Genomic DNA, 26229 nt, shown 5'->3' on the forward strand with positions numbered 1-26229 from the left:
AAAGATCAACAAAAATAGAGGCAAACAAGGAGAAATTACCACAAAAGACTATGAGATACGATGGGACATTCTGTGGAGATAGATGAGTGGGTGGTGTTTCTAGGAAAATTTACTTTATCGGAGTGGTTCCCGGCAGAGAGATCCGAAGTCAATAACCACGTAAGAAATGAAAAACTTACCAAACGGTGCTTTCTAAATTCAAAGTGCAAGCCCAGATGGCCTCAGTAAATTCTTCCAGCATGCAAGGATATTATTAAATAGGGTGAAGTTACAAATTATTGCAAGGGGCTTTCGTGCGGGACATTTGTTGTAAACCAGAACCGTTCTGCGTAAACCTGGATACGTTTTCCTGCCACGATTTCAGTGTTTTCTATGCATGTGGCAAAAGTCCAAACTTGGGAGTTTAAGATGTTAAAGCGATCTTTATGCCAGAGCTTCGCACTGGTAGTGTGTGTGCATATGTGCGTGCGTTCATTCACACACACTGAACATCAGTCATGCTTATGAATATTGATGCAGAACCCCTCCGTGAAATACCACCAAATAGAATTTAGCAGCACATTAAAGAAGTACCACAATCGAGTGGGGTGCATCCCAGGAATGTGTGAGCTTGGTTTCACGCTAGACCAAAAAAACAAATCTGTGTGTTCATCTTTCAGTGCCAAAAATGCTTTGCTGTAATTCAACGTCCAGTGATACATTGATTGTGGCAGTGGTTATGTGACCGTACACATTTGTCAAAACTCCTTAAACTGTATTCTTTATGAGGGTGAATTTTGGGGATTGCCTGGGTGGCTCAGTGGGTTGAGCGTCCGACTTTGGCTGAGGTCACCATCTCCTGGTTCTTGAGTTCGAGCCCCGCATCCGATTCGGTGTCTCCCTCTCTCTCTCTGCCCCTCCCCTCTTGAGCTCGCTCTCAGAATAAATAAGCTTAAAAAGAATTAAAACTTGGTACAATTAGGGGTGCCTGGGTGGCGCAGTCGGCTAAGCGTCCGACTTCAGCCAGGTCATGATCTCACGGTCCGTGAGTTCGAGCCCCGCGTCAGGCTCTGGGCTGATGGCTCAGAGCCTGGAGCCTGTTTCCGATTCTGTGTCTCCCTCTCTCTCTGCCCCTCCCCTGTTCATGCTCTGTCTCTCTCTGTCCCAAAAATAAATAAACGTTGAAAAAAAAATTAAAAAAAAAATAAAAAACAAAAACTTGGTACAATTAGAATAAGTAGAATTCATTACATGTTGCTTTATTTTAAATCTCTGGCCTCATGCCAAACCAGCATCATATTTTGTGAAACACGGGGCGCAGTCCCCTGTAAATCAAATGTGTGCTAAGAATGCTCACTTTTGGTGAAATTAGAAACCTGACTAGAAGGGACGAGCCAGAAGATGAGAAAAAAACAAAAACGAAACAGAACATCGGAGTGGAGGTTGCAAACTTCGCTGTTATTTGTAGGTGTTTGAAGTGCACACCTGGAAAGTAGGGAATCAGTGGAAAAAGAGAATCAGTGTGGCCAGTTGGAACTGGTGCCTGGTGGGGGAAGCGGCAGGAAGAGAGGGAAAAAGTGGATGCATACATCATCCGCTAGCACAGGTGTCTGAAGTATCGCCCACCATCATTCATAGGCAGTGCCCCACACCTGGCCCCTGCAAGGCACTGCAGGACATTCTTTCACCTGCAGGACATGACTTTGTCCTCTCCTAGAGAGCATGTGGCCAGAGACGGGGGTTGAGCATAAATAAAAATGACAAGGACCTTACGAAAAGAGAAGAGGAGTGACAATCGTGGGGCATAAGGGCTGAGCTTAAGCCAGACTTTCCTTTCTGTTTTTTTTAATTGGTATTAGTGTTAGCTTTTAATTTTTTTTTTTTGATCAGTGTTAAAATGTGTTCGCTCTTCACTTTTTAAAAAATTGAACGTCTGTAGGGGGGTCTGGGTGGCTCAGTCGGTTGGGTGTCTGACTTCGGCTCAGGTCATGTTCTCACGGTTCGTGAGTTCGAGCCCCGCGTCGGGCTCTGTGCCGACAGCTTGGGGCCTGGAGCCTGCTGCGGATTCTGTGTCTCCCTCTCTCTCTGCCCCTCCCCCACTCATGCCCTGTCTTTCTCTGTCTCAAAAATAAATAAACATTAAAAAATTTTGAAAAAAAAAAGAATAAATGTTAGAAGAAAATTTTGAAAAAATTGACATCCGTAGACTGTGAGAGTCCACAGTTTTAGAAATCTGGATTTTCAAACCCCCCCCTTCTTTTTAAATGTTTTTTTTTATTTTTGACACAGAACAAGTGGGGGAGGAGAAGAGAGAGGGACAGAGGATCTGAAGTGGGCTCTGCACTGACAGCAGAGAGCCCGATGTGGGGCTTGTACTCACAGATCGTGAGATCATGATCTGAGCTGAGGTCAGACCCTGAACCACCCAGGCGCCCCCAACCTCTTTAATAACTGGAGGCTCCAGCATCCACGGCCACCCTCCTCTGCAGGGGCAGCCGTCTGCGGGAGCTGACTGGCAGCTGCCTGCTCTCCTGAGATGCCCGAAGGTTCTCCAGTCTGCTGAGTGCAGTGCTGTCTCCCAGTGCTCTCGTCCATCTATCCGTCTGCCCTTGGAAGCAGTTCAGTTGCGTCTCCCAGTGTTGGTGATAAACTGAAGAGCGATTCAGGGCAAACTGGGTTCTTAGTGGTGAAGCCGTGTCCATGGGAATCGACTAGTCTTCCTGTTGGGAAAAGTGATGGAAGAAAAATTGGAACAAACGATAAGATTTTTACTGCACTGAACACACAACTTGTTCATACCCAGTGATAATGTCCTTAATTCCCCCATCGTAGTTTTCACATGGAAAAATTGTTATTTTTTGAAATACCAGATGGAGGGTTCGTCTTGGCGGGGAATTGGCCATCGCCCACCTCTTCCTCAACATTCTTCCTTCCGGGTTCTGCGGTTTGTGCAGAATTGCTTTTAGGCCAGGGTGATCCTTCTCTTCTTTGACGCATCATTAAGGTTAATTGAGCCTTTAGATTTTATACATTCCACAAGCAAATTCAACTTAACGGGGCAGGCTTTCACTGTCGTTTATGCCGTGGGACTTTTTGCCTCTTGTCTTCTGTGTCTGGCGGCCAGATGTGTTGGGTATTCTAGAAGCAATAGCAGCAGTTCCCTTTTGCCTACATTTTTCTAGAAGGAAGGTGGACGGTTTTATGTTGTCAGTCATGGAGCTGGTTCAGTGTCAGTAGCGCCCTGAAACTATGGCTGTTCTTGATGAAAAAAAGAATGAGGTAATTTCCCCCAGATCTGACTGATCTAGAGCTAAAGGTTATTTTATAGACTTTAAATAAATATTTGCAATCTGTTACTGGTGTCCTCCTCATTCTCCTCCACCACGGCAGGCTTTTTCTCTCAATTATATATATTTTTTCCTTTCTTCTTTGTACCACCCACATTTCTCTTACCAATAGTCTTTTCTCAGGAGAGAAAAAGAAGTTTAAGCAAGTCCCATCCCGTGACCCATCGTTGGTGACATTTTATTGCTTGTTTTCCTCTCCGTGTACGTGAAAGCACCGTGCACCCGGGTTCTCAGTCTGAATCAGCCAAGTTCTTCAGTGCTTAGTCTCTGTGGCTCCCCCCACCCCCACCTTTGTCACCTCCTCCTCCGGGCCCGGCTCCTTCCATCTTGATTTTTTTTTTTTCTTTTTTTGCACTCTCTCCCTCTGCCTCTACCAGAGTCCTCTCCCCACGGTTACCAGGTGTCTCCCAGACACTAGAAATGCCCCCTCCCCACAATCAATCCTTCTATTCTTCAGCATTTCCGCCACATGGGACAAGTGTCAGATGTCCCATGTGTAACCAGCAGCACTCGTGGGATGTGCGCAGAACTCTTTATTTTTGCCTCTTGGTGTAAATTTATTCAACGGGGAAAGGTCTGCTCTTGTGAATGTGAGACCCAGGAACCTTTCCGCTCGCTCGTGGGCGGTGAAGTGTTCTCCTGTCACTTGAAGTCACTGTCTGCAGCTGGTGTCGCAGATGTTGGGTGCCTTGCAATTGGCAAAGAGTCCAACTTCAAGTTAGGGGCTCCCCTCCCTGGGTGGGGGGTGGCCGCAGGCAAAGCCGCTGGGCTCCTGAGGAGGGCATGCTTGTCTCGTCCCCTGCCGTTGGCCATCTTGCTGGGGCTCTGACCTCCCTGGGTCAAGGCAGGGGGAGGAAGGAATCCAGGTGATAGAAGAACACAAATTCTCGGTCAGAGGTCTTACCCAGCTGGTACTACTATAAGATGGCTTCTCGTGTTCCGGGTTCAGCAAGTTAAACCAGACTCTCTGGGCGTGTTTTGGGTTCAAGGAATCTTCACAGACCGTGGGTCCTTCCTCTCAACCGAAACCAATCTTGCTCGTCTCCAGAACTCTTCGTACTTTGATAAGGACTTGGGAGCTGTAGAGGTGCTCTCTCCGCCTCCCGCCATAGTTTCTAACCGTTGGAGCACATCAGACTCACTCGGGGGCAAAAAAAAAATTAATAGAAATTCCAATACCCCGCCCCCGGCCTAGTGAGTAAGGAATCTCCGGACTGGGACTCTGTTGTGTTTGTTTTTCAAAATTCCACAGGTCATCCTGATGCTCCCCGAAGGCGGAAGTCACAAGAGCTAGCCTGTATTATATTTACTCATTTGCAACCTACCTCCTTCCCGGACTCTCAACTTCCTTCGGGGTCCTTTTCATCTTTGCAACACCCTCTACAGAGACTTAATCATAACAGACTCTGAGGACGTGTTTTGTGGCACGAAGAAATTTGAAATCTCAGGGTTCTGGCAGAGAAGCTGTGTTACCAGCATTGGTTCCGTCTTCAGATTGAAGTGTGTGCAGTTTTAGTGCTCAGTAAATATTGGATGATTTGCTGGCCAGGTAGTCGGTGCCCAAGAAGGAGAAGCAGGAGACAACAATCTAAGTAAATAAGATATGATCCTGGTTTGGGTTCCAGGATCTCTTTTGAGGAGTGTCCTGTCGGGCTGTGTTCTAAGAGCTTTGTGCATATCATCTGCATTACTGTTCACCACAATCGGCTGCTAGAGGGACTGTTCTCATTTTTTAGGTAAGAAAAGTGAGGCTCAAGGAGGGGTAAGTAACTTGATCCCCAAGGTCACACCTTTGTAAGTTATAGTCAAGATTTAAATCCAAGCTTTCTGACTTCAGAGCCCAAGTTCTTTTTAAATATTTTAATGTTTATTATTTTTGAGAGAGGGAGAGAGACAGAGCATGAGTTGGGGAAGGGCAGAGAGAGAGGGAGACAGAATCGGAAGGAGGCTCCAGGCTCTGAGCTGTTGGCCCAGAGCCCGACGCGGGGCTTGAACTCACAGACTGTGAGATCATGTCATGGGCCGAAGTCGGACGCTCAACCGACTGAGCGATCCAGGTGCCTCTAGAGCCCAAGTTCTTTTTTTTTTTTTTAATTTTTTTTTTCAACGTTTATTTATTTTTGGGACAGAGAGAGACAGAGCGTGAACAGGGGAGGGGCAGAGAGAGAGGGAGACACAGAATCGGAAACAGGCTCCAGGCTCTGAGCCATCAGCCCAGAGCCCGACGTGGGGCTCGAACTCACGGACCGCGAGATCGTGACCTGGCTGAAGTCGGACGCTTAACCGACTGCGCCACCCAGGCGCCCCAAGAGCCCAAGTTCTTAGATACTGTGTTAGAGCACTTTTCACTGAAGGCAGGGGAGGGGGGAGTAAAGCTTTAGAGAAATTTGGGGAGACTAGGGTTACCCGCCTCCTCCCTTCCCTCCCTTCTGCCCTCCTTTTCCGTGTGCCTTTCTCTCTGTAGTCTGCCTGCCTGCACTCTTGCCCTTGAGGAGCATTAATGAAAGAATCGAGGAAGAGGAAGAGGGCGTTATGGACCTTGATGAGATGATTTCAGTTGATTCACTCCGGAAATGTTGAGGCAAACTGGGTAGGAGTGGAGGCATCCTACCTGACCAAGCCTCACTGGAGTCCTGGCATTGGGGGTGGGGCGCGTGGGGGAGGGGGCGGGGACCCAAATGCTTTAGTAACAAAGGCAGAAGGGAAGGACACAAGGTACTAAGAAGGTAAAACCGAGGACATGGAGTGAGCAAAGACAGGAAAGAGAGGAGAGATCTAGATGATGTGGAGTTTTGACTTGCGGGGGGAGATTGTGGTGTAACTCATTGTTAACACCAGCAGACTGGGGGAGGGGAAGAGTGAATTTGTTCATCGAAAGGTGTGAAAAGTCCACGTGGGGACAATGCCTTGTAGGTGGTTACAGATTCCAGGCTCAAGGAGGGTCAGCCATATCTGGGGACAGAAATGTGAGAGCCATCAGTACAGTGGTTGCAGTGAAAACCATGGCCGTGGATGCTGCTGCTTGGAGAAGGACTCTGAGGTGCAAGGGAAACCCACAGGGCAAACATCGCAAAATAATCTGTACAAATTTAACAAAACATCCTGGCTCTGTCCATCCTGGATGCCTTTTTGAGCCTGAAGAAATCGTTGGCTCTCGCTGAACCTCAGTTTACTTGCTGGTCAAGTTTGGTACGCCTCATTTCTAAAGCCTCCTTCCGATTGGATATTCTGCCATTCTGACCCTTGGCACTGGTGCTCATGACTGCTTTGGGATAACAGGGCATTTATTAATGGCCTGATTTTGTAAGGTCGCTAGGACCCGTAAGCCCTCGCAGTTCATGGAGCCCTTATCTGTCTGGCAATCAGAACGATGGTCCTGTCCATGTCCAGTCCACTGACCTTCTTGGAAGATCACTCGGAGTACCATTAATGGGGCAGGTGTGAGGAATCCAAGGGTATTTTTTGAGAGGCAGTAGGGGAGATTAAGAGCTCACCTCTGGGGGCGCCTGGGTGGCTCAGTCAGTTGAGCGTCCGACTTCAGCTCGGGTCATGGTCTCGCACCTTGTGAGTTCGAGCCCCCCATCGGGCTCACTGCTATCAGTGTGGAGCCCGCTTTGGATCCTCTGTCCCCCTTTCTCTCTGCCCCTCCTCTGCTCGCTGTCTATCAGAAAATAAGCATTAAAAAAACCCCACTCACCTCTGGGCTCCCATTCCTCTACCTGTACCGCTTAACCGGTTATGTCACCTCAGGCAACTTAGCCTCCTGAGAACCTCTATAAAATGAGGATAATAATCCTAGAGGTGGTTTCGGGCCTGAACAGGGTGATACACAGTACTTATAAGGGTCCCTGGCATGCACGCCTTCACTAAATATGTTACTATTCTATGATGATGACAATGATAAAACCATTGGTGGAAAGCATCTTAAGAAATCAATCTTAGGGGCACCTGGCGGGATCAGTCGGTTAAGTGTCCGACTTTGGCTCAGGTCTTGATCTCGCAGTTCGTGGGTTCGAGCCCCACGTTGGGCTCTGTGCTGACAGCTCAGAGCCTGGAGCCTGCTTCAGATTCTGTGTCTCCCTCTCTCTCTGCCCCTCCCCACTCATGCTCTGTCTCTCATTCTCAAAAATAAATAAACATTAAAAAATTTTAAAAAAATTGATCTTAGGGGCGCCTGGGTGGCGCAGTCGGTTGAGCGTCCGACTTCAGCCAGGTCACGATCTCGCGGTCCGTGAGTTCGAGCCCCACGTCGGGCTCTGGGCTGGTGGCTCAGAGCCTGGAGCCTGTTTCCGATTCTGTGTCTCCCCCTCTTTCTGCCCCTTCCCCGTTCATGCTGTCTCTCTCTGTCCCAAAAATAAATAAACGTTAAAAAAAAAAATTAAAAAAAAAAATTGATCTTAGACTTTTGGCTTTCAAAAGGAGAGAGAAAGAAAAATCTGTACCATTTCCTAATAGGCGGGAACTTTCAGAGGGCTGAACCCCACGGGTGGTAAAAAATACACTTCCTGTTAACAAATGGACTTGCGTTCGGTTTAGAAATTAGCTGGTGTAAAACTGGAGGAATCTGAGCACCCCTGCCCTTAATACTTGTTCTTTTTGCTACGTTTACTTGTCCTGTTACCCTTAAAGGACTGTGGGTACAAAGAAAAGAATAAATCATAGACGTCCCTCTGTGTCAGAGAGGTTAAGGGACTCTTGGCTACACATTGGTCACCTTCTAAAGCCAAAAAAAAAAAAAAAAGTGGCCCTGAATCATGTTGCTTCTCAGTCTCTAAGTCTGGCTTCCAGCTTCTTTGGAACATTTGACCTGCTCCTCAGAACATGCCTACGGATGTCAGCCACCTGGAGGGAAAGACACATCTAGAGGAATGGTGACTCCTGCAAACTTCTCGAACCTTTCTGCAGTTCCTTGCCCTGTACTTCTTTCTGCTTGTTTTGTCCGAAAGAGGCCGTGTTCAACCTCTTTGTCGGGCATCGCCAAATATGTGTCCCTGCGCAGCTCATTATATGCCAGGAAGGACAGTAGCATGACAGCAGTAATTCAAAACAGGGTTTAAAATGAATAAATAAGAATAAGCCACTGGGATTAGTCGCCATTGAAAAGTTGAGAGCAACCAGGGAGGGTAGTCGCAGCCTCTGGGGATTAACAAATGGCTTGCTGTAGGAAATAGTATTCACTGATCCGGCCGCATTTTTACTTTTTTACTTACTGACGGCCTTTCTACCGCCTGGGATCTGTCTCTCCTCAGACCCAGTAAAAGTCTTAGAAAGGAGGTTTATTCTTATTTCTCCTTGTCAGAAACTGTCAACCTGACCGATGATGAACCTTTCCACTCATACTTTTTTAAACCACAGAAAACGTCTTTTTCTAAAAATGACGACAATCTCAGGGAAGAAGCCAGAGAGAGAATTTTCTTGCACAGAACCAAACTAAAAGGCGACAAAAAAAAAAAAAAAAAGGGAGCCTTCTGGTGAGAGGGGTGGAAAAGTGGGGAGGACCACTTCGGGATCATGGCACTGAGGATTGTAATAGAGAGGAACCTGTTGGTACAGGGCTTTTACTGTTTGTAAGGCCTAGTATAGACCTCATGCCTTTGATCCTTACGAAGAGGTTGCGTCCCCACTTCATAGATGAGACAAGTGAGGCCCAGAGAGGTTGACAAACTTGCCCAAGGTCATAGAACTACAAGTATAGTAGTCTGACTCCAGATTTGGCCCTTTTTCCCTGCGGTCGCGCTATGTACTGATTTGTCGAGCCTTTCTGGAGGCTTCTGAGACACGCAACTGGAAGGCCCAAGTACGTAAACCCAACTAGATTTGTAGCCTTTGCGTGTTTTGCAGCGAACTTTATACATGATCCGTAAAGCCTTGAATTAGCGTTTCCTTCTTGCCAGATGGATCACTCCTGCGAGTGAAAGCTAGCAGACAGGCAGAGAGAAGCGTATAGCCACAGAAAGGTATACCCGTGCTGGCCTTGGCTTACAGTCTAGAAGTCTGGCCAAAGTGAAGGCACCAAAAAATGGATGCTGCCTAAAACACATAAAACCAGTGAGGGACAAGTGAAGTCAACTACTTTTTCTCTTCTGTTGCAAGACTTAAGGCGGTAGAGTGTGGGGGCTGGATGGCTCTTTGTAATATCTTCCTTGATGTTCTCCTTTGGGCAAACTGAACAAAATAACTACAATTCACATTTACTTCTTTACTTGAACTTTGCTGAGGGTCTAGTCTATGAGGTTTCTTCCATTAGGGCTTTGAGGCCCCTTTATACCATTTGGCCCGTGTGCATATGATGGGCCTTGCTCTGTGTGAGTGTTCTGATGGCTTTCAGTGGTTATGAAAAATAAAACGCAAGAGTGGTTTTAATGTCCATTGGTAAACTTCTGCTCTGATTTTCTTTTTAAATTTTTTTAATGTTTATTTTTCTTAGAGAGAGAGAGACAGAGCATGATCGGGGAAAGGGCAGAGAAAGAGGGAGACACAGAATCCGAAGCAAGCTCCAGGCTCTGAGCTGTGAGCACAGAGCCGGACACGGGGCTCGAACCCATGAACCTCAAGGTCATGACCTGAGTTGAAGTCGGATGCTTAACCAACTGAGCCACCCAGGTGCCCTGACTCCTCTGATTTTCTAATCCTTGCTGTCACTTTAAAGTTTTTTTTTTTTAAGTTTATTTATTTATTTTTGAGAGAAAGAGAGAGAGAGTGAGTGAACAGGGGAGGGTCAGGGAGAGAGGGAAAGAGAGAGGATGCCAAGCAGGCTGGAACTCATGAGCCACTAGATCATGACCTGGGCCAAAATCAAGAGCCAGCCGCTTAACCGACTGAGCCACCCAAGCGCCCCTTACCGGAAAGTTTTAGGGATTAGGTGAAGCAACCTTGAGGGTAAACACTGTAGAGCATATCTATGCTTAGCATACTCTCAGTAATTAGAGATGGAATGGTTGATCAGTTTCTGATGTCATCTTGTGTTTATTTTTCTTTCATAAGGATAACTAAATAAGTTCCTTGTGGTCAAAATCATGTCCTTAAATACAGTTCTCATTCTTGCCATATATGAGGACAGCCCCTGGCGATTTCCTGGACTCCGGTTACTTTGACCATTCTATCTCCTGAATTCAGCTGTGGGTGGGGGGGTATCACAGAGCTGACTTTGAACAAATACACAGTTGAGAAAGTCCAAGGCTATGAAATGGGCTTCGTTTCCTCCTCCCTGCTTTCTTAGAAGTGACCAGCTTTGAGGGCACTGTGGGAACAGGACCACGGAGAGGCAGCGGTTGTGTTGATGATCCGTAACCAGCTTCAGACAGGTATCCAGTGCTTACGTGAGGCTGCTGGTGTTTATGACCCCAGTGAAACGTAGCTTGAGGAGTGAGTGTGTGTGTGTGTGTGTGTGTTGGGGGGGGGGGCGGTGCATGTGTGTCTTTGTCCATCCTTCCAGCTAGCAAGGCCGGCTAGCTGTTCTTAGGCTGATACTGTTGTGTGTCAGAGAGATTTGGAAGAGATTCTAGTGTAAACTCGTGATTAGTGTGTGAACAGAATATCTTCCTTTCAATTGAAATACATTCTTACTCTCCTCCACCCTCCACTTACATTTCAGCTTCCCATTGTCTTCCTCTGCATCGGTAACATTTTGAGGTCGATGATTCCTGATTCCTTATACGGTACAGTGTATACATTTCAAGTATTGAGTTTAATGAATTTTCACATGTGTATATACCTCTGTAACCAGCACCCGTATCAGGAAATGGAACACTTCCTTGTGCCCCTCTCCGTCAGTTGTCCCAAAGGTAACAATATGTTGACCTTCTACCACTAGAGATGGATTTGGGCTGTTCTTGAACGTCATAAAAATGGAATCACAGAGGATTTGTTCCTTTGTGTTTGGTTTCTTCCGTGAGGTATCATCCTGTAACTCACTCATGTTGTTAAATAAATAATTCCATTGTATAACTTTGTTCACCCATTCAACCGTTGATGGACATGTGGGTTGTTGCCAGTTAGGTGCTTTTACAAATAATATTGCAAGGAACATTCGTGTACCTGTCTTTAGGAGACGTAAGCATGCATTTCTCTGGGGTATATACCCAGGAGTGGAGTTGCTCAACCACAGGGCATACATATATTTCCTTCTGGTAGACACTGCCAGCATTTTTCCTAAGTTGTTGAACTAGTGGACACTGCTGAGTTTCTATACTTTGAAAGTCAAGTTTTCCTCTGCAGTATTTTTTTTCTGGGTTGGTGATGCTAGTAACTGTGAGATGTTGAGATATTTGTCAGTCCATCTAAGAGTATACATATAGGGGCACCTGGGTGGCTCATTCAATTGAGCGTCCCACTCTTGACTTTGGCTCAGGCCATGATCTCATAGTTCGTGGGCTCGAGCCCCGCTTATGGCTCTGCACTGACCACAGAGCCTGCTTGGGATTCTGTCTCTCCCTTTGTCCCTCTCCCCAACTCACATGCACACATGCACTTCCTCCCTTCCTCCTTCCCTGTCTCTCCCTCTCACCAAAAATAAAAAAATAATAAAAGTATGTACACACACACGTTTGTATTTTAAATTCATTCAGTATGGATCCAGAGGTAGGTATTTGCCTTGCCATATGCTTGGGGCTTAATAGTGAAAAGCTGCCCCTAGGAATTAAAAGGAAACTATCTGTTGGTTTAAGAACATACAATATTAATCACAATAAAATTTAACTATTGAATAGAAATCTGCTTTTATGACTCAGGAGTGAGCATGAATATCAGCTATCTATGTGTAGTATTTAATTCATACCAGAGTGAAACCAGAAGGATGAATTGACTCAGGGACAGTCTCCTGAATCCTGCCTCTGGCATTATTCATTTGCAGCGGGCTGAATTGCATTTTATGGCGGCTGTTTTCTCTCATTTATCCCTTTGAGAGGAAGCAGTAACTAAATATATTAAACACTGCTTGGAGTCCTCAGCACTGAGCATTTTAATTCTATCAAGAGTGTATCAGCATATGATTGAAAAAGAATGGAAACTTAGGGCTTCAGTTTCTCAGTTCACCTAACCGTTAGTTCAGTAGATCAACCTGTGTGGTCTGGAGGGCCCTTTAATAATAATGTCCATAAAAGAAAACAAATTGTCCAAGTAAGTACTCAGAATCAGTGTAAAAAAGGGGTGCGTGGGTAGCTCAGTCAGTTGAGCATGTGACTTTGGCTCAGGTCATGATCTTGCAGCTCTTGAGTTCGAGCCCCGCTTCAGGCTGTATGCTCACAGCTCAGAGCCTGGAGCCTGCTTTGGATTCTGTGTCTCCCTCTCTCTCTGCTCCTCCCCCACTCATGCTCTGTCTCTCTCTCAAAAACAGATAAACGTTATCTTTTCTGTGTAGAAAAGGCTGTTAAGCTGGAGTTTCAAATAATAGAACTTTCTTCCATTTCAACGGAGCTGTGCTAGGCCGTTCAGTCGTTCATCATTCATTCACACAGGGTTTCACAACTACTTCTTGAGTCCTACGTACTAGGCCCTGTTCTAGGTACTAGGCATACAGTGGGAAGTAAAGCGAAGGCCTTGTTTTTGTGGTTGTGGAGCTGATTTTCTCGAGGACAAGAGGCAAGAAAACTATATATGCAAATATGTCATTTGGTGCTCTAGAGGAAAATACAGACCACGTAAGGGGTATGGGAATGAGTGTAGGTTTGGTGTTGGGCACCGCTGTCGCTTTTTATAAGGGATGGTCAGGGAAAGCCTCTCAATGACATTTGTGCCGAGACCTGAAGGGATTGACGTCCACTGGAAAGAAGAGTAAGCCAGGAGGAGTGGGGAGCCTGCCTAGTGGGCTGAAAGACAGTAAGGGACCTCTGCAGTTGGAGGAAAGGCAGTGAGGGGGGCAATATTTGGAGGCGGGGTCAGAGGGACAGCAGAGACCCACATCACATAGAGTTCTGCAGACCGTTGTAAGGACATTGGCTTTTTCTCTGAATGAGAACTCACTGAAGGGTTCTCTTCAAGTCTTCCCTTGAGGATTACCTTGAATGCTGGTTGGAGAACGGACTATAGAGACAGGGACGGGAACAAAGAAATGAGTAAAGATAGCTGGTAAGTGTATTCAGGCAGGAACCAAAGGGCACAGGTGTTTGATTTTGTGCACTTACCACCATCTCTTTGCTTTACTGGTAAAGATTATTGTACTCGTCCAGACAAGGATGAACACAGTGTTGGCACATTTGAGCCACGTTAGTAATACTTTAATAATACGCAAATTAGCAATATGCCTTGGCTCTTGGGAAGTTCTGTCGTTAATGCTTTATTCTATTTATCCAATAGCAGTGTCCTTCTGAAAGGTCTTCCTCTCATCTCTCCTGTTTTTCTTTAATGTTGTACCATTCTTTGAGCCACTCACGCTCAAACTTGTCATCTGTGACGTCTCTCCATAGTCTCCAAACACAGGGGGTCAGATACTGTTGTTACCTGCCTGTCTTTCAAACCCATATCCTGTTTCTGCTTGAATTCAACTTGAGTTTAGACCCTCCTTCTCATCTCACAGCTGGCCATCAGATTCCCCTTGTCCACTCCGTGGAAAGGGTAGCAAAAACAATGCAGGGTTTGAAGCCGCGTCTTGATTCAGATTGGGCCATCTTGGTTCTTCCACGTACCTCTTGGGCATTTTGCAATTTTTGAACCTCAGTTGTCCCTCTACAGAATGAGCATAACAGTGTCTAATTGGTAGGATCGCAGTGAGGATTCGGGGGACTGTGGACTGTTGAGAGTGCCTGGCAGGTCCGAGGAGTGGATTCTTTCCGCTTCCATCCTTCCAGCTGGCTCCATCCTTCAGCTGCCTGGCAGGGCCCAAAGCGTAGGTCTCATGGTCTTTCCTCTTGCCAGAAACCTTTCGTGGTTTCCTTTTGCCTCGCAGGTTAAATATGGGCCCTTTTGCCTGGCATTCAGAGCCCCAGTTCTCTCCCCATGACTTCCGTTTCCAACTTTGCCCCCATTATGGTTCTTCTCCGTGTATTTCATGTAGAGCAAATTCACCATTTTTATTATCATGCTGTCACTTCTGTATGAGAACATCTTCACTCTGTTACCCTGTCTTGGGTCCTGTTGTCTTCACAGAGCTCACAATTGGAAATGGCTTGTCTCAGTCCTAAAACATCACTGCACTTGGAGGAGTCCGTGTGGTACCCCAGCTCTGGAGCCAGAAAAGCCAGATGCTTCTGTGTACTGTCATCCTGGGGATGTTGCCTAATTTCTGCATCTCGATTACCCTTGCAAAATGAGGACAATAATACCTCCTTGCTAGGGTTGTGGTGAGGACTAAGCAAGGGACTACATGTGAAGCAGTTTGAATAGTGTCTGACACTCGGGAAGCTTAAATCAGTTTCTACACAATTACAGGCATGAATAGCCAACATTATTGTATCATTAGGACCTGTATTTTATAGGGAACTCAAAATAAAAGCATTTTGAGATACAGTGGAGAAAGAGGCATGGACTAGGAACCAGAAGACCTGGTTCTAGTACTGGTTCCCATTACGAAATAAGCTGTGTGATGGCTAGTATGTCACTTAGCCTCTCTGGGCCTTACATTCTTCAGCCGCGGAAAGAGAAAGATGAACAAAAATCTCTAAGCTTCCTTTCAGTTCAGATAGCCACACGGATATCTGATAGCCACCTGCAATTCAAATCGACCCAAACGGAACTCTTAATTTCCACTTTTTGAAGCACACTCCCTCCTTATCTCCGTAAATGAATGATACTACCATCTATCGGTGTAAGAAACCTGTGGGTTGCCTTTGAATTGTCTGTTCCTTTCATCACCTACATCTAATCTATCTGCCTATCCTTTTGGTTCTACTTCCAAAATGGATCTTGGTTCCATCCCTCCGCTGCCTTTCTGCTTCCACTCTTGCCCTCTTTCAGCCTCGTTCCCACCGAGCCAAAGCGATATTTAAAACCTCAACCAGATAATATCACTTCTGCTTTAAAGTCCCCGGTGGCTTTTCACTGTACTTAGGATGAGATCCAAACTCTTGTATGTCCTCCCACCACTCTCCCTCTTGTGCTCCAGCTGCCGTTTTCTCTTTTCCTGCCAGCTCCCCAAACTCACGTCTGCCTTGGGCTTTGCTGCTTCCTGTGCTTAGAATATTCATCCCCCAGATGTGGACGCAACTTGTTTCTTGGATTTAGATCTCCGCTCTAATTGCCCCCCCTGCCCGCTAGTGCCTTATCACACCATCCTGTGTTTGCCTGAGGTTTACCACTATCTGAAAATAGCTTATTTATCTCTCTCTGTCTTCGGGAGAAATGAAACGCCTTTGGGGCGCCTGGGTGGCGCAGTCGGTTAAGCGTCCGACTTCAGCCAGGTCACGATCTCGCGGTCCGTGAGTTCGAGCCCCGCGTCAGGCTCTGGGCTGATGGCTCGGAGCCTGGAGCCTGTTTCCGATTCTGTGTCTCCCTCTCTCTCTGCCCCTTCCCCGTTCATGCTCTGTCTCTGTCCCATAAATAAATAAAAACGTTGAAAAAAAATTAAAAAAAAAAAAGAAATGAAACGCCTTCATAGTAGGGCCTTTTTCCTAGCAGTGCATCGTACATAGTAAGAATGCAAAATAAAAATACATGAAGGAATAAGTATAAGCCCATTTTTAAGGAGCTGTCACAGTTCATATTAAGCGGAGGATTGTGTTTGTAGTTTTCCAGTGTGAAAACTTTCCCTTCGTTTAATCTCTCCTACTGAATGAAGATGCCTGGGCACACATGCTTGTGCTAGAAATAGGACCGTGAAACAGTATAACGACACATTGGTTTCTTCCCCTGACCTAAATGGCTCTCAAATTTACCATTCTCTCCATCTCCTCTCCCATACTAACACCTTACTGCAAATACCATCTTCTGTGGCCTAGAGGACTGCCTCCCCTCCGGTCTTTTTCCTGTAGGTTCTAATCTCCCAACCATCCGGACTGCAGACAGCAGCCGGCGAGCTTTGCAGTCGTTGCCGTACCCTTGCTTGAAATTTGAAAGCCGAAGTTTCCCATTGTTCTCGGGATAAAGGCCAGAATCCGCCCTGGTCCGCTACGTCCTGTAAGCCGGCCCTCAGTCTCCACCGCAGCCCACGCTCCCTCCCTCCCCTCCTGGTTCCCGCCTGCCACCAAGCTGGTACCGCTTCCTGGACGGGGTTCACTACCCAGCACCCATGTTGTTTCCTTCGGAACTCAGGATATTGTCCCTTCCTCGGGGAAGCCCTCCCTGGTGAGGCCAAGCTCCACTCCCCCTCATGCAGCCCCCTATCATCCACGACGTCTCTTTCAGTGCTCCGGTTTTGTAAGCGCACACTCTGGAATACGGTAGCCTTGTAAACACGAGTAGCCGCGAGCTCGCAGCTCAATAGCTAATTGCGGAAGAAACGTACTGAGTAGTCGCCCGGCCGGTCCTCGCCCCTCCCCCTAGGGCTGCGCTGAGGCTGTTACGCATTAAGCAGGCGCCGCGGGGAGAGGAATCTCACCGCGCCTGCGCGAAAGGGCACGCATGCGCAAAAGAACGAGCCCGCTGACAGATTGGCGGCGGCAGCGGCGGCGGCGGCCCTGGCCCTGGACTGCGGGGAATGGGAGTCCTAGGTCTCTGAGCGCCGCCCCCGCCTCCCTGCCCCCGACATGGCTCAGGAGAAGATGGAGCTAGACCTGGAGCTGCCTCCGGGTACTGGCGGGAGCCCGGCGGAGGGCGGCGGCGCTAGCGCCGGCGGGGGCCTCAGGAGGTCTAACAGCGCCCCCCTGATCCACGGCCTCAGTGACACTTCGCCGGTGTTCCAGGCCGAGGCGCCGAGCGCCAGGCGGAACAGCACAACGTTCCCGAACCGCCACGGCCTGCTGCTGCCGGCCTCCCCCGTCCGCATGCACAGCAGCCGCTTGCACCAGATCAAACAGGAGGAAGGCATGGACTTGATCAACCGAGAGACGGTCCACGAGCGCGAGGTGCAGAACGCAATGCAGATAAGCCACTCCTGGGAGGAAAGTTTCAGCCTGAGTGACAACGATGTGGAGAAGTCCGCCTCCCCGAAGCGCATCGATTTCATTCCGGTGTCACCAGCACCCTCACCCACCCGGGGGATTGGGAAGCAGTGTTTCTCACCATCCTTGCAAAGTTTTGTGAGTAGCAATGGATTGCCTCCAAGTCCTATTCCCAGCCCAACGACTCGATTTACCACCCGGAGAAGCCAGAGTCCCATCAACTGCATCAGACCAAGCGTTCTTGGACCATTGAAAAGAAAATGTGAAATGGAAACTGAGTATCAGCCAAAGAGATTTTTCCAGGGCATCACCAACATGCTTTCTTCTGACGTTGCACAGCTGTCAGATCCCGGTGTGTGTGTATCTTCTGATACCCTTGATGGAAACAGTAGCAGTGCCGGATCTTCTTGTAACTCACCAGCGAAAGTCAGCACTACCACCGACTCTCCTGTGTCGCCTGCCCAAGCGGCCTCTCCATTTATTCCAGTAGATGAACTTTCATCTAAGTGATTCACCCACCCATCTGAGACTCGGGGTGTTTTTTTTTTGCAATGGAGAGAAAAATCAAGTTGGAGCAAGCACTGAACTTTGTGAATTAATTTGAGGCTCTTTCCTATCTGACCCTTTTCCTTTTTTTGGAATTTCCTGAAATGTTGTTATTCTAGAGAACTTTTATGTCAGGTTCCTGCGGGATGCCCTTGAATTCAGTGTAGTAATATTTTCAGACGTTTTCCCAATAAGTGTGTTGAAGCATACGTCTTTACGCTGCTAATATGTTTAAATACATATGTTATCCCTTGATTTTTTAAAATAATTGAGAGCTCTATTTATTTATGGGATTATTAAGTTCTGATGCAAATATAAATGTTGAATTAATCAGCATAGTAAACTGATGTTTTAGAATTCCATATTTCATGCCCACACTAATTTTTAATATTACTTTTCAGTGATTGCTGATTTCTATTTGAAGAATAACTTATGTATTTACAGCAGTTTTTTAAAAAGAATGTCAGTTATAACACATCAACCCAGTGGTGTCTCTTTTACCCAGGAGTCCTTGGATATTTAATTTTCTGGGTACATAAGTGGCTGGGAGGGGGAATGATGAGCAAAATATAAAAGCTTGCAACAAGTCTTTTAAAATTATATAATAGTAAACATTTAAGAAAAGCATTTTCTAATGAAATTTTAATGGAAATTCTAATTAGTCATGCAAATATCGCTACGGAAAAGTTAAAAAAAAATTTTTTTTTTTTTTTTTTTTTTTTTAGACCAGAAAGTGCATTCTCTCGGGTATAGTCCTGAAGTGACACGGGCCAGTGCCTTGCAGTCTCAGCCCACTGTACATAGGCTGAGACCAGGTTCTTTTACCACTGCAAACTTAAAAGTTTTTCAAACATAGAAAATGTGGGAAGCTCTGTTGGACTTCACCGGGGCCCCCAGGCAGATAAAAGTCTCTCGTTGATTGACACGCTTTAAAATATCCAATTGTGCCTCAGTGAAAATCCTTGCCACCAAGGAGCCAGAGCAACTTTTGGCCACCTTTCTGTCCTGCCCATCTGTCACCTTCCGGGTTTTCCCTGGCTCAGGAGGGAAGCAGCTGTTTCCTTGCCAACAGGTCCTTCCCCCCCCCACCTCCCAACGAACTAGGGCATCATCGGTTAGACAGAGGTACAGTGTAACTTGGATTTCTGACAGTGAGCAACCACAGAAGTGTGGAGTCATGTCAGGAACCTCTAGTTAAAGCTGTAGCTGGAGTCGACTGCCTTGGGATTGCCGATTGATTCAGGGTCAGTGACGTGCAAGAGAAAAATCAGTGGAGGGTCACGTAGGTAAATCATTGCTTAACTTAGGTTTCGTTTAGGTAAAGTTCTGAAATGTTCTTTTCCTTGCCTTGTTACAACTAAGACAAAATACGGAAATATTTAATAACAAACGTTTCTATATTATACTTCCTATATCTTCCTTTACTGGATAGATAGAAAGAATGGCAGCAAAAGGGGAAGGGGAAAAAATAAAAGAGAGACCAATACAAAAAGCTCCGACTTTCTTTAAGTTCACTGCTTACAGAGACTTGTAACGATTGTGTGGAATTTTTACAGCTCTGAGAATAAACGGAACTGGTCAACTTTTGAAAGTTGCCTTAAGAATTCAGTGAAATTATGTCAAGGGTAAGATTGTTTATATAGGCTTAAAATCCTCTGTTCTGGGTAATGGTTCACATGCTTCAGTCTTGACCTTGTTCCTCAAATTCAAACCTATATATCCAGCTTCCTGTTGGGTACCTTAACCTGCTTCCAGAGGTACTTTAACCTCAGCATCTCCAAAACAAAATGTATCATCTTCTCATTGAACCTGTTCTCGAATTACCTAAATTGACGTCCTCACTCTCTGATTTTCTAAACTAGAAACCATGAGAAGCATTTTTGACTTTCTCTTTTTCCTGTCACATCCAGCTTACTCACTTAAGTTCTGTTTACTGAAATGAATCTCCAGCCTCTCCTCTTCTCTGTTTCTTTTGCCTCTGAGCTTATGTTCCAGCCTAAGGTGGTCTCACCCATTTTCTCACCCTCCTTTTGACCCGGTCTCCACACGGCCTCTGAAGTGATCTTTGTCAAGTAGAAAACTTGCTTTGTTTTCACCTTCCTGCTTGAAAACTTCCTTTGCTTCCCCATTTCCCACAGTTTAGGGAATGCTTTCTCTAGCCCGGCATGTAATAAGGTCCTTCATGAACTGGCCATCCTGGAAAACCACTGTACAACTCTGCTTATCCTATCCCAATACACATCCTTCCTTGTCACTCTGCAAACACTAGACTACTTGATGGTCCTTGAATATGCCATGTACTTTCATGTGTTTGTGCCTTTGGATGGATTGTTCCTTCTCTTTAAAATGCCATTCCTATCCTTTTCAGCCAGGCAAATGCTTTGGTTCTTTTTATTGCCTGTTAATTTTAACTATGAAAGAATGTATACCTGCTGATTATAAAAATATTTAAACAATGCAGTTATCTGTGGAGTAAAAAAATGAAAGTCTGCCGTTTATTATGTAAAATTCGTCTTCCCTTCCCCTAGGTAATTTCTGTTAATTCAGTATATATTGTACAAGGTGTTTTCCTCCTCATTTCCACGTATATATGTATATAAATTCAGGAAACCAACATGTCATTGACCTCTCTTTTCCTTTCTTTCCTCCCGTCTTCACCAAGTCTTAACTGATTTTCTCTTCCAGAATCTGTCTGGACTGCCACCCTGACCTGGGCTTCCATCATTTTCCTCTTAGACTTCCCAAGTAGCCTCCTAATTCCCGCTTGTCCCTACACCACTCACTCTGGTTGGCTATCCATTCGTTCTCCATACAGCAAGCAACTACAGTAATCCTTTTAAAATTGCACATGTGATCCTTCCATCCCCTAGCTTAAAGCTTTTCATTTGCTTCCTGGTGTACCAAATTGTATTGATTCTGGCCTAGGAGGCCCTAAGGGATCTGACCCTTGGTGCTCTGTCCCCTTGTTTTCTGTACCCCATTCTCACTGGCCTGCTTTCTTTTTAAAGACAGCATCTTCTCTGCTATTTTATGGTCCTTTTGCCAGATCGTTTTTTCTGAAAGTATAGGGAAACCTTTATTTCTCTAAGCTTATTTTTCTATATGGTTGGTAAATTTTAAATCAGATGTAGCTCTAAGAGTATATAGAGACCATTTACATGATCACATTCTTGTTCGTAACGTTAGTCATTACTTTGTAAAATGTGAGGACTTAGCTCATGTAAGAATTATCCTTCAAAGAAACATTTTTAAGGTATTAGTATTGCTGTGCTATAAACTTTGTGCTCGAAGTCCCAAAGCACCTATCCACATTTAGTTAAAGTTCAGTTTTATGTAAGAAACGTCTATGGTATGGTTCCCTTTATTATATTTGTGAAAAACAATGAAAATGGAAAAAATAATGAACGGTCACCAAATACACAGATGTTGGGTGTCCCAACCTATAAACGTACTTGAAAGATTGCTTATAATCAAGAATAATCTGTATCACGTTGCGTTCCACTGATTCACATTTATTACATTAGGTCAACAGGTCACACTCCTACAGCAAGAGACCACTCTTAGATATTTGGCAGTAAGGTGGGAGAAAGTGTCAAGGCTTATAAGGGAAACAGAATTAGGGATTTTTTTTTTTTTTTTTTTGTATAGCCATCTTTATGGAGGAGTAGGAAACGTTTGAAGACCCAAGAGAGAGGTGGGAGACGGGAATAGTTGCCAGAACAACAAACCAAGGAAGACGTAACTTCTATTTCCTGAGTAGCATCAGTGAATAGAAGAAGGGGTTGGCCTGAGAAAGGAGGTCTGAAGGCAGAAAGGAGAGCAGAAAGGCTAGGCAAAGATACCAGTACCTGCCGAATTGATTTGCTATTGCAGAAGTTTATGGGTGGGGAAGAAGGTGTCTGAGAAGTAGAAAGAACTTGTATCTGATTGCTTCTTTTTTTCCAGTTATCAAGTAGTCTAGGATATTCAGGGGCGGGCGGGAGTAGATTCAGAAGCTTGAGCAAAGGAAAGGTTTAATGTTGCCTCTGTGAAATTCCATAAAGCAGTGACTTAAGGTCAAGAGGAAGGTTTATGAGGCCACATTGGATGGCTGGTTGCAGTTGGATGGCAGGTGCGAAAGAAATGGATTGGATTGACCTAGGTTTGGGCATTGGTTAAGTAGATCTGGGTTGAGTCCAGTGTTTGAAGCAACTAAAGCTTCTGCTAAAAGTGTAGCTGAATTGCTGGCCGGGGCCTTGAGGATGGTAAGAGAAGTCAGCAGTGGGTGATGGATGAGGCCCCTCTCTTCACGGCCTTGCTTACGATCAGCCGTGGCAGTGCACACAGAGAATCGGACCTCACTGCAGAACTCTCGCTTCAGCTTTGCCCGTATTTTTCACGGCTCATTTTGTTTTGTTAGAGAATCGATCGTAAATCAGCAAGGCTTGAGTTGCACTTACAAAAATAAATAAATAAACAATTTAAGTCACATTGCTCACTGTAGCCAGGCCGGCTCTTTATTCCTCCCCTAACTTGGCATCCAAGTAGAAAATTTTCTTAAAAGCTGAAATGACATATATATATATATATATATATATATATATATATATATATACACACACACACACACACACACACACACAAAATTGTATATAAGGTACTTGCTATGTGGCAGGCACTATTCTAGGTACTAAACAAATCTATTTCATTTACTCCTTATCACTATCATCTGAGATAAATGCTGTTATCCTCGTTTTACAAATGAGGAAGAGAGGTTAGTGCTCAGGTTTCAACGTTTATTTTATTTTTTGGGGGACAGAGAGAGACAGAGCATGAACGGGGAAGGGGCAGAGAGAGAGGGAGACACAGAACCGGAAACAGGCTCCAGGCTCCGAGCCATCAGCCCAGAGCCTGACGCGGGGCTCGAACTCACGGACCGCGAGATCGTGACCTGGCTGAAGTCGGACGCTTAACGGACTGCGCCACCCAGGCGCCCCTGTGCTCAGGTTTCTAAATGTGGGAGGTAGGCAGCGTATAGTCGCAGTTAAGAGCACAGGCTGTGGAGCCCAGTGGCGGTGGTGAGGATTAAATGGGTCCGTATATCTAAAGTGGAGCAGTGCTGGGCAGTTTCTTTAGAAGTGTCAGCTGTCATTATCCCCGTGGCTGTGGTGGTTGTCCTGATTGTCATCCAGAGAGGATGTGCCAAGGAAGCTTTTCTTGATCACCCTTGCCTGGTGAAACTCCTGCATTCACACCGGTAACAGTATGCTCTCTATTCAGGGCATCCCATCCTTTTATGAGCTGAGTGTTTTCCATGTTGGAGAGTCTTTCTCATAACCACCATGTTCCTTTGTAACTTTCACCATTGAATTCAAGGCTGTGGCTCTGGAAAAGGCAGAACAAGCCTTATCTCTCTTTTTTAGGCGATAGCCCTTCCTTGACGGATCAGAAACACTGATCCTCTGTAATTACCTTCTCTTGCTTCTGGATTTGAGAAATCTTGAGCAGTTTTGTCAATGCATTTCCCACCCCTGGGAAATAGGGCTAGCATCCTTTACAGCGAAGATTTTCGCAAGATTGTGATCCCTTCAGTACTGCTTGCCTTCCCCCATGGGAAAATGGAAGATGGCCTGCTAACATGAGCCATTGCCTGTAATGATAATTAATAAGAATTAGTACTCATTTATTGAATGCTAAATTGAGCCCCTAGACACTATTTCCAGTGCTTTGTATGTATGTTTCATACATGAGATGAGAAAAACAAGTACATTTTCTCAAGCCTATATTCTTTTGTTTTTTTCCTTTTGAATTTAGGGTTTTTTTGTTTTGTTTTGTTTTTTTCTTACGTACAGAATTTTTCCTTACTTGAGATAAAGCACATTTCCAGCTGGCTAGTGCTGTCCCTTGTATGTTGAATCAAATGATATGTTGATGTAAAATGATGGCTTTAGACATTGTTACATAGCAGAGGATGCTCTGAGAATTGTTTTTTTTTAGTAATAGTTAAAAGTAAATTAGTATAGAAAGAAATTAGGATTTACATATTTCTTAACTGATTTGCTATTTGAAATAGGAAACCCCAAACCAAAATAAATTTTAGACTGTTTCCTTAAACACACACACACACACACACACACACACACACACACACATTTGTATATACACTCTCTCTTATATATATATATGCTTTGTTATATTTGAATTATACAGTATCTTTGGTTGTCCTTAGATTATCATTCCTAGGTCAACAAAAACAAGACCATTTTGATGCCCCCCCCCCAAATTAGCCCTGTAGGTTAGAAATGTGTATTTTTTCCTTTCGTAAATTGAAATATAATTAACATACAGTGCTATAGTAGTTTCAGGGACACAATATAATGATTCAACCATTCTGTATATTAGTGCTCTTCGAGATTAGCGTGCTCTTAATCCCTTTTACCTGTTTCACCCATCCCCCACCCACCGCCTTCCTGGGAGCCACCAGTTTGTTCTTTGTATTTAAGAATCTGGTTTTTGTGTTGGTTTCTTTGTGTGTTTTCTTTCTTAAATAACACATAGGAGTGAAATCATATGTTATTTGTCTCTGGCTTATTTCACTTAGTCTTATACCTTCTAGGTCCATCCATGTTGTTGCAAATGCAAGATCTCCTTCATTTTTATGGCGGAGTAATATTCCATTGTACATACCACATCGCCCTCACCCGTTCTTCTGTCGACGGATACTTGAGGTGTTTCCACCTCTTGACTTTTGTAAATAATGCGGCAATAAACACAGGGTACGTATATTCTTTTGAATTCGTGTTTTTGTTTTCTTGGGGCAGCTACACAGTAGGGGAAACCCTGGATTATAATCCTCATTTAAAATTTTTGAGGAACTTCCATACTGTTTTCCACAGTGACTGCACCAGTTTGCATTCCCAGCAACAGCGCTCACGGGTTCCTGTTTCTCCACATCCTCACCGACATGATTTCTTGTCTTTTTGAGTGGAGCCATTCTGTTGAGGCGATACCTCCTCATGGTGTTGGTTTACTCTTCCCTGATAATTAGTGATGTTGAGCATCTTTTCACGTGTCTGTTGGCCATCTCTATGTCAGCTTGGGGAAGATATCTATTCAGGTCCTTTGCCCATTTTTAAATCCGATTGTATGTTATCTTGGTGTCGCGTTGTATGACTTCTTTATATATTTTGGATATTAACCCTTACCAGATACATCATTTGCAAACCACAAAACTCCCAGAAGGCCCCATAGGCAGTGATCTCTTTGACATGGGCCATAGGAACATTTTTATGTGTCTCCTCAGGCAAGAGAAACAAAAGCAAAAATAAACTCTCAGGACCATACCAAAATAAAAAGCTTTTTGCACAGCAAAGGAAGCTGTCAACAAAATGACAAGGCAACCTACTGAATGGGGGAAAATGTATCTTTTTTTAGAGGAAAAGTAAGCAGGATTCAAAGGAGGATCCAAAACCTTTTATTGCCTAATAACATGCTTGCCTTCTTTCTCTACAAGAATTCTCCCCAGAGGGCAGACATTTAAATTCAGAACAATTGAGCAATCTCTGAGAAACTTTATTATTTTTTTTTAACTTCACCTCATAGAAAATCAGTGCTGAATGAAAGGACCCCAAAAGGAAAACTTGCCTTTCAATACATTTTCGAATTTGTGCTTAGACTTCACATTTCGTGGTGACCTGTCCCTACGTTAGACATTTTGAATTTTTTTAACGTTTATTCATTTTTGAGAGAGAGACAAAGCATGATCGGGGGAGGGGCAGAAAGAGAGGGAGAGACAGAATCCGAAGCAGGCTCCAGGCTCTGAGCTGCCAGCACAGAGCCCCAGGTGGGGCTCGAACTTACAAACCGTGAGATCGTGACCTGAGCTTAAGTCAGATGCTTAACCCACTGAGCCACCCAGGCGCCCCTCTTTATTTTTTTTAATGTTTATTTATTTTTGAGAGAGAGAGAGAGATTGAGAGCCAGGGAGGTACAGACAGAAAGAGATGTAAAATCCAAAGCAGGCTGCAGCCTCTGAGCTGTCAGCATAGAGCCCCATGCGGGGCTTGAACTCAAACCGTGAGATCATGACCTGAGCCGAGGTCGGATGCTTAGCCAAGTGAGCCACCCAGGCGCCCCTAAACATTTTGAAATAAACCATTGAAAGGCATAGTTTGTTCTAAAGGATTAGTTGTCATTTTAGAAGTTCAGCAAATCTTTTTTTTTTTAATGTTTATTTACGTTTGAGAGAGAGAAAAAGCATGCTTGTGCGAGCAGGGGATGGGACAGAGAGAGACAGAGACAGAATCCAAAGCAGGCTCCAGGCTCTGAGCTGTCAGCACAGAGCCCGATGTGGGGCTCGAACTCAGGAACAGTGAGTTCATGGCCCGAGCTGGAGTTGGATGCTCCAC

The 26229-nt window shown here is 45.2% G+C and overlaps 2 protein-coding genes and 1 long non-coding RNA gene across 3 annotated transcripts in view; 2 read left to right on the top strand and 1 right to left on the bottom strand.

Annotated features, from left to right (window-relative positions):
• PIP5K1B (phosphatidylinositol-4-phosphate 5-kinase type 1 beta) overlaps positions 1 to 26229 on the top strand; it is a 293079-nt gene that overhangs the window by 65459 nt on the left and 201391 nt on the right. The window lies entirely within an intron of this gene.
• Positions 13519 to 16711, bottom strand: LOC147574708 (uncharacterized). The gene is made up of 2 exons (XR_015243445.1): positions 16294 to 16711; positions 13519 to 14967 (listed from the first exon to the last, which is right to left on the bottom strand). It is a non-coding gene; the product is annotated as an uncharacterized LOC147574708 (long non-coding RNA).
• PABIR1 (PP2A Aalpha (PPP2R1A) and B55A (PPP2R2A) interacting phosphatase regulator 1) lies at positions 16810 to 19436 on the top strand. The gene has a single exon (XM_086684959.1). It carries the CDS (start codon positions 16943 to 16945, stop codon positions 17804 to 17806), a length of 864 nt encoding a protein of 287 aa, XP_086541085.1. The 5' UTR covers positions 16810 to 16942; the 3' UTR covers positions 17807 to 19436.

Source organism: Puma concolor, chromosome D4 (genome assembly GCF_028749965.1).
Source record: "Puma concolor isolate L17-30 chromosome D4, mPumCon1.1.hap2, whole genome shotgun sequence".
Taxonomy (NCBI): Eukaryota; Metazoa; Chordata; class Mammalia; order Carnivora; family Felidae; genus Puma; species Puma concolor.

Excerpts from the sequence above, each read along its gene's own strand:
- PABIR1 (XM_086684959.1), top strand. The coding sequence starts at position 16,943 with ATGGCTCAGGAGAAGATGGAGCTAGACCTGGAGCTGCCTCCGGGTACT.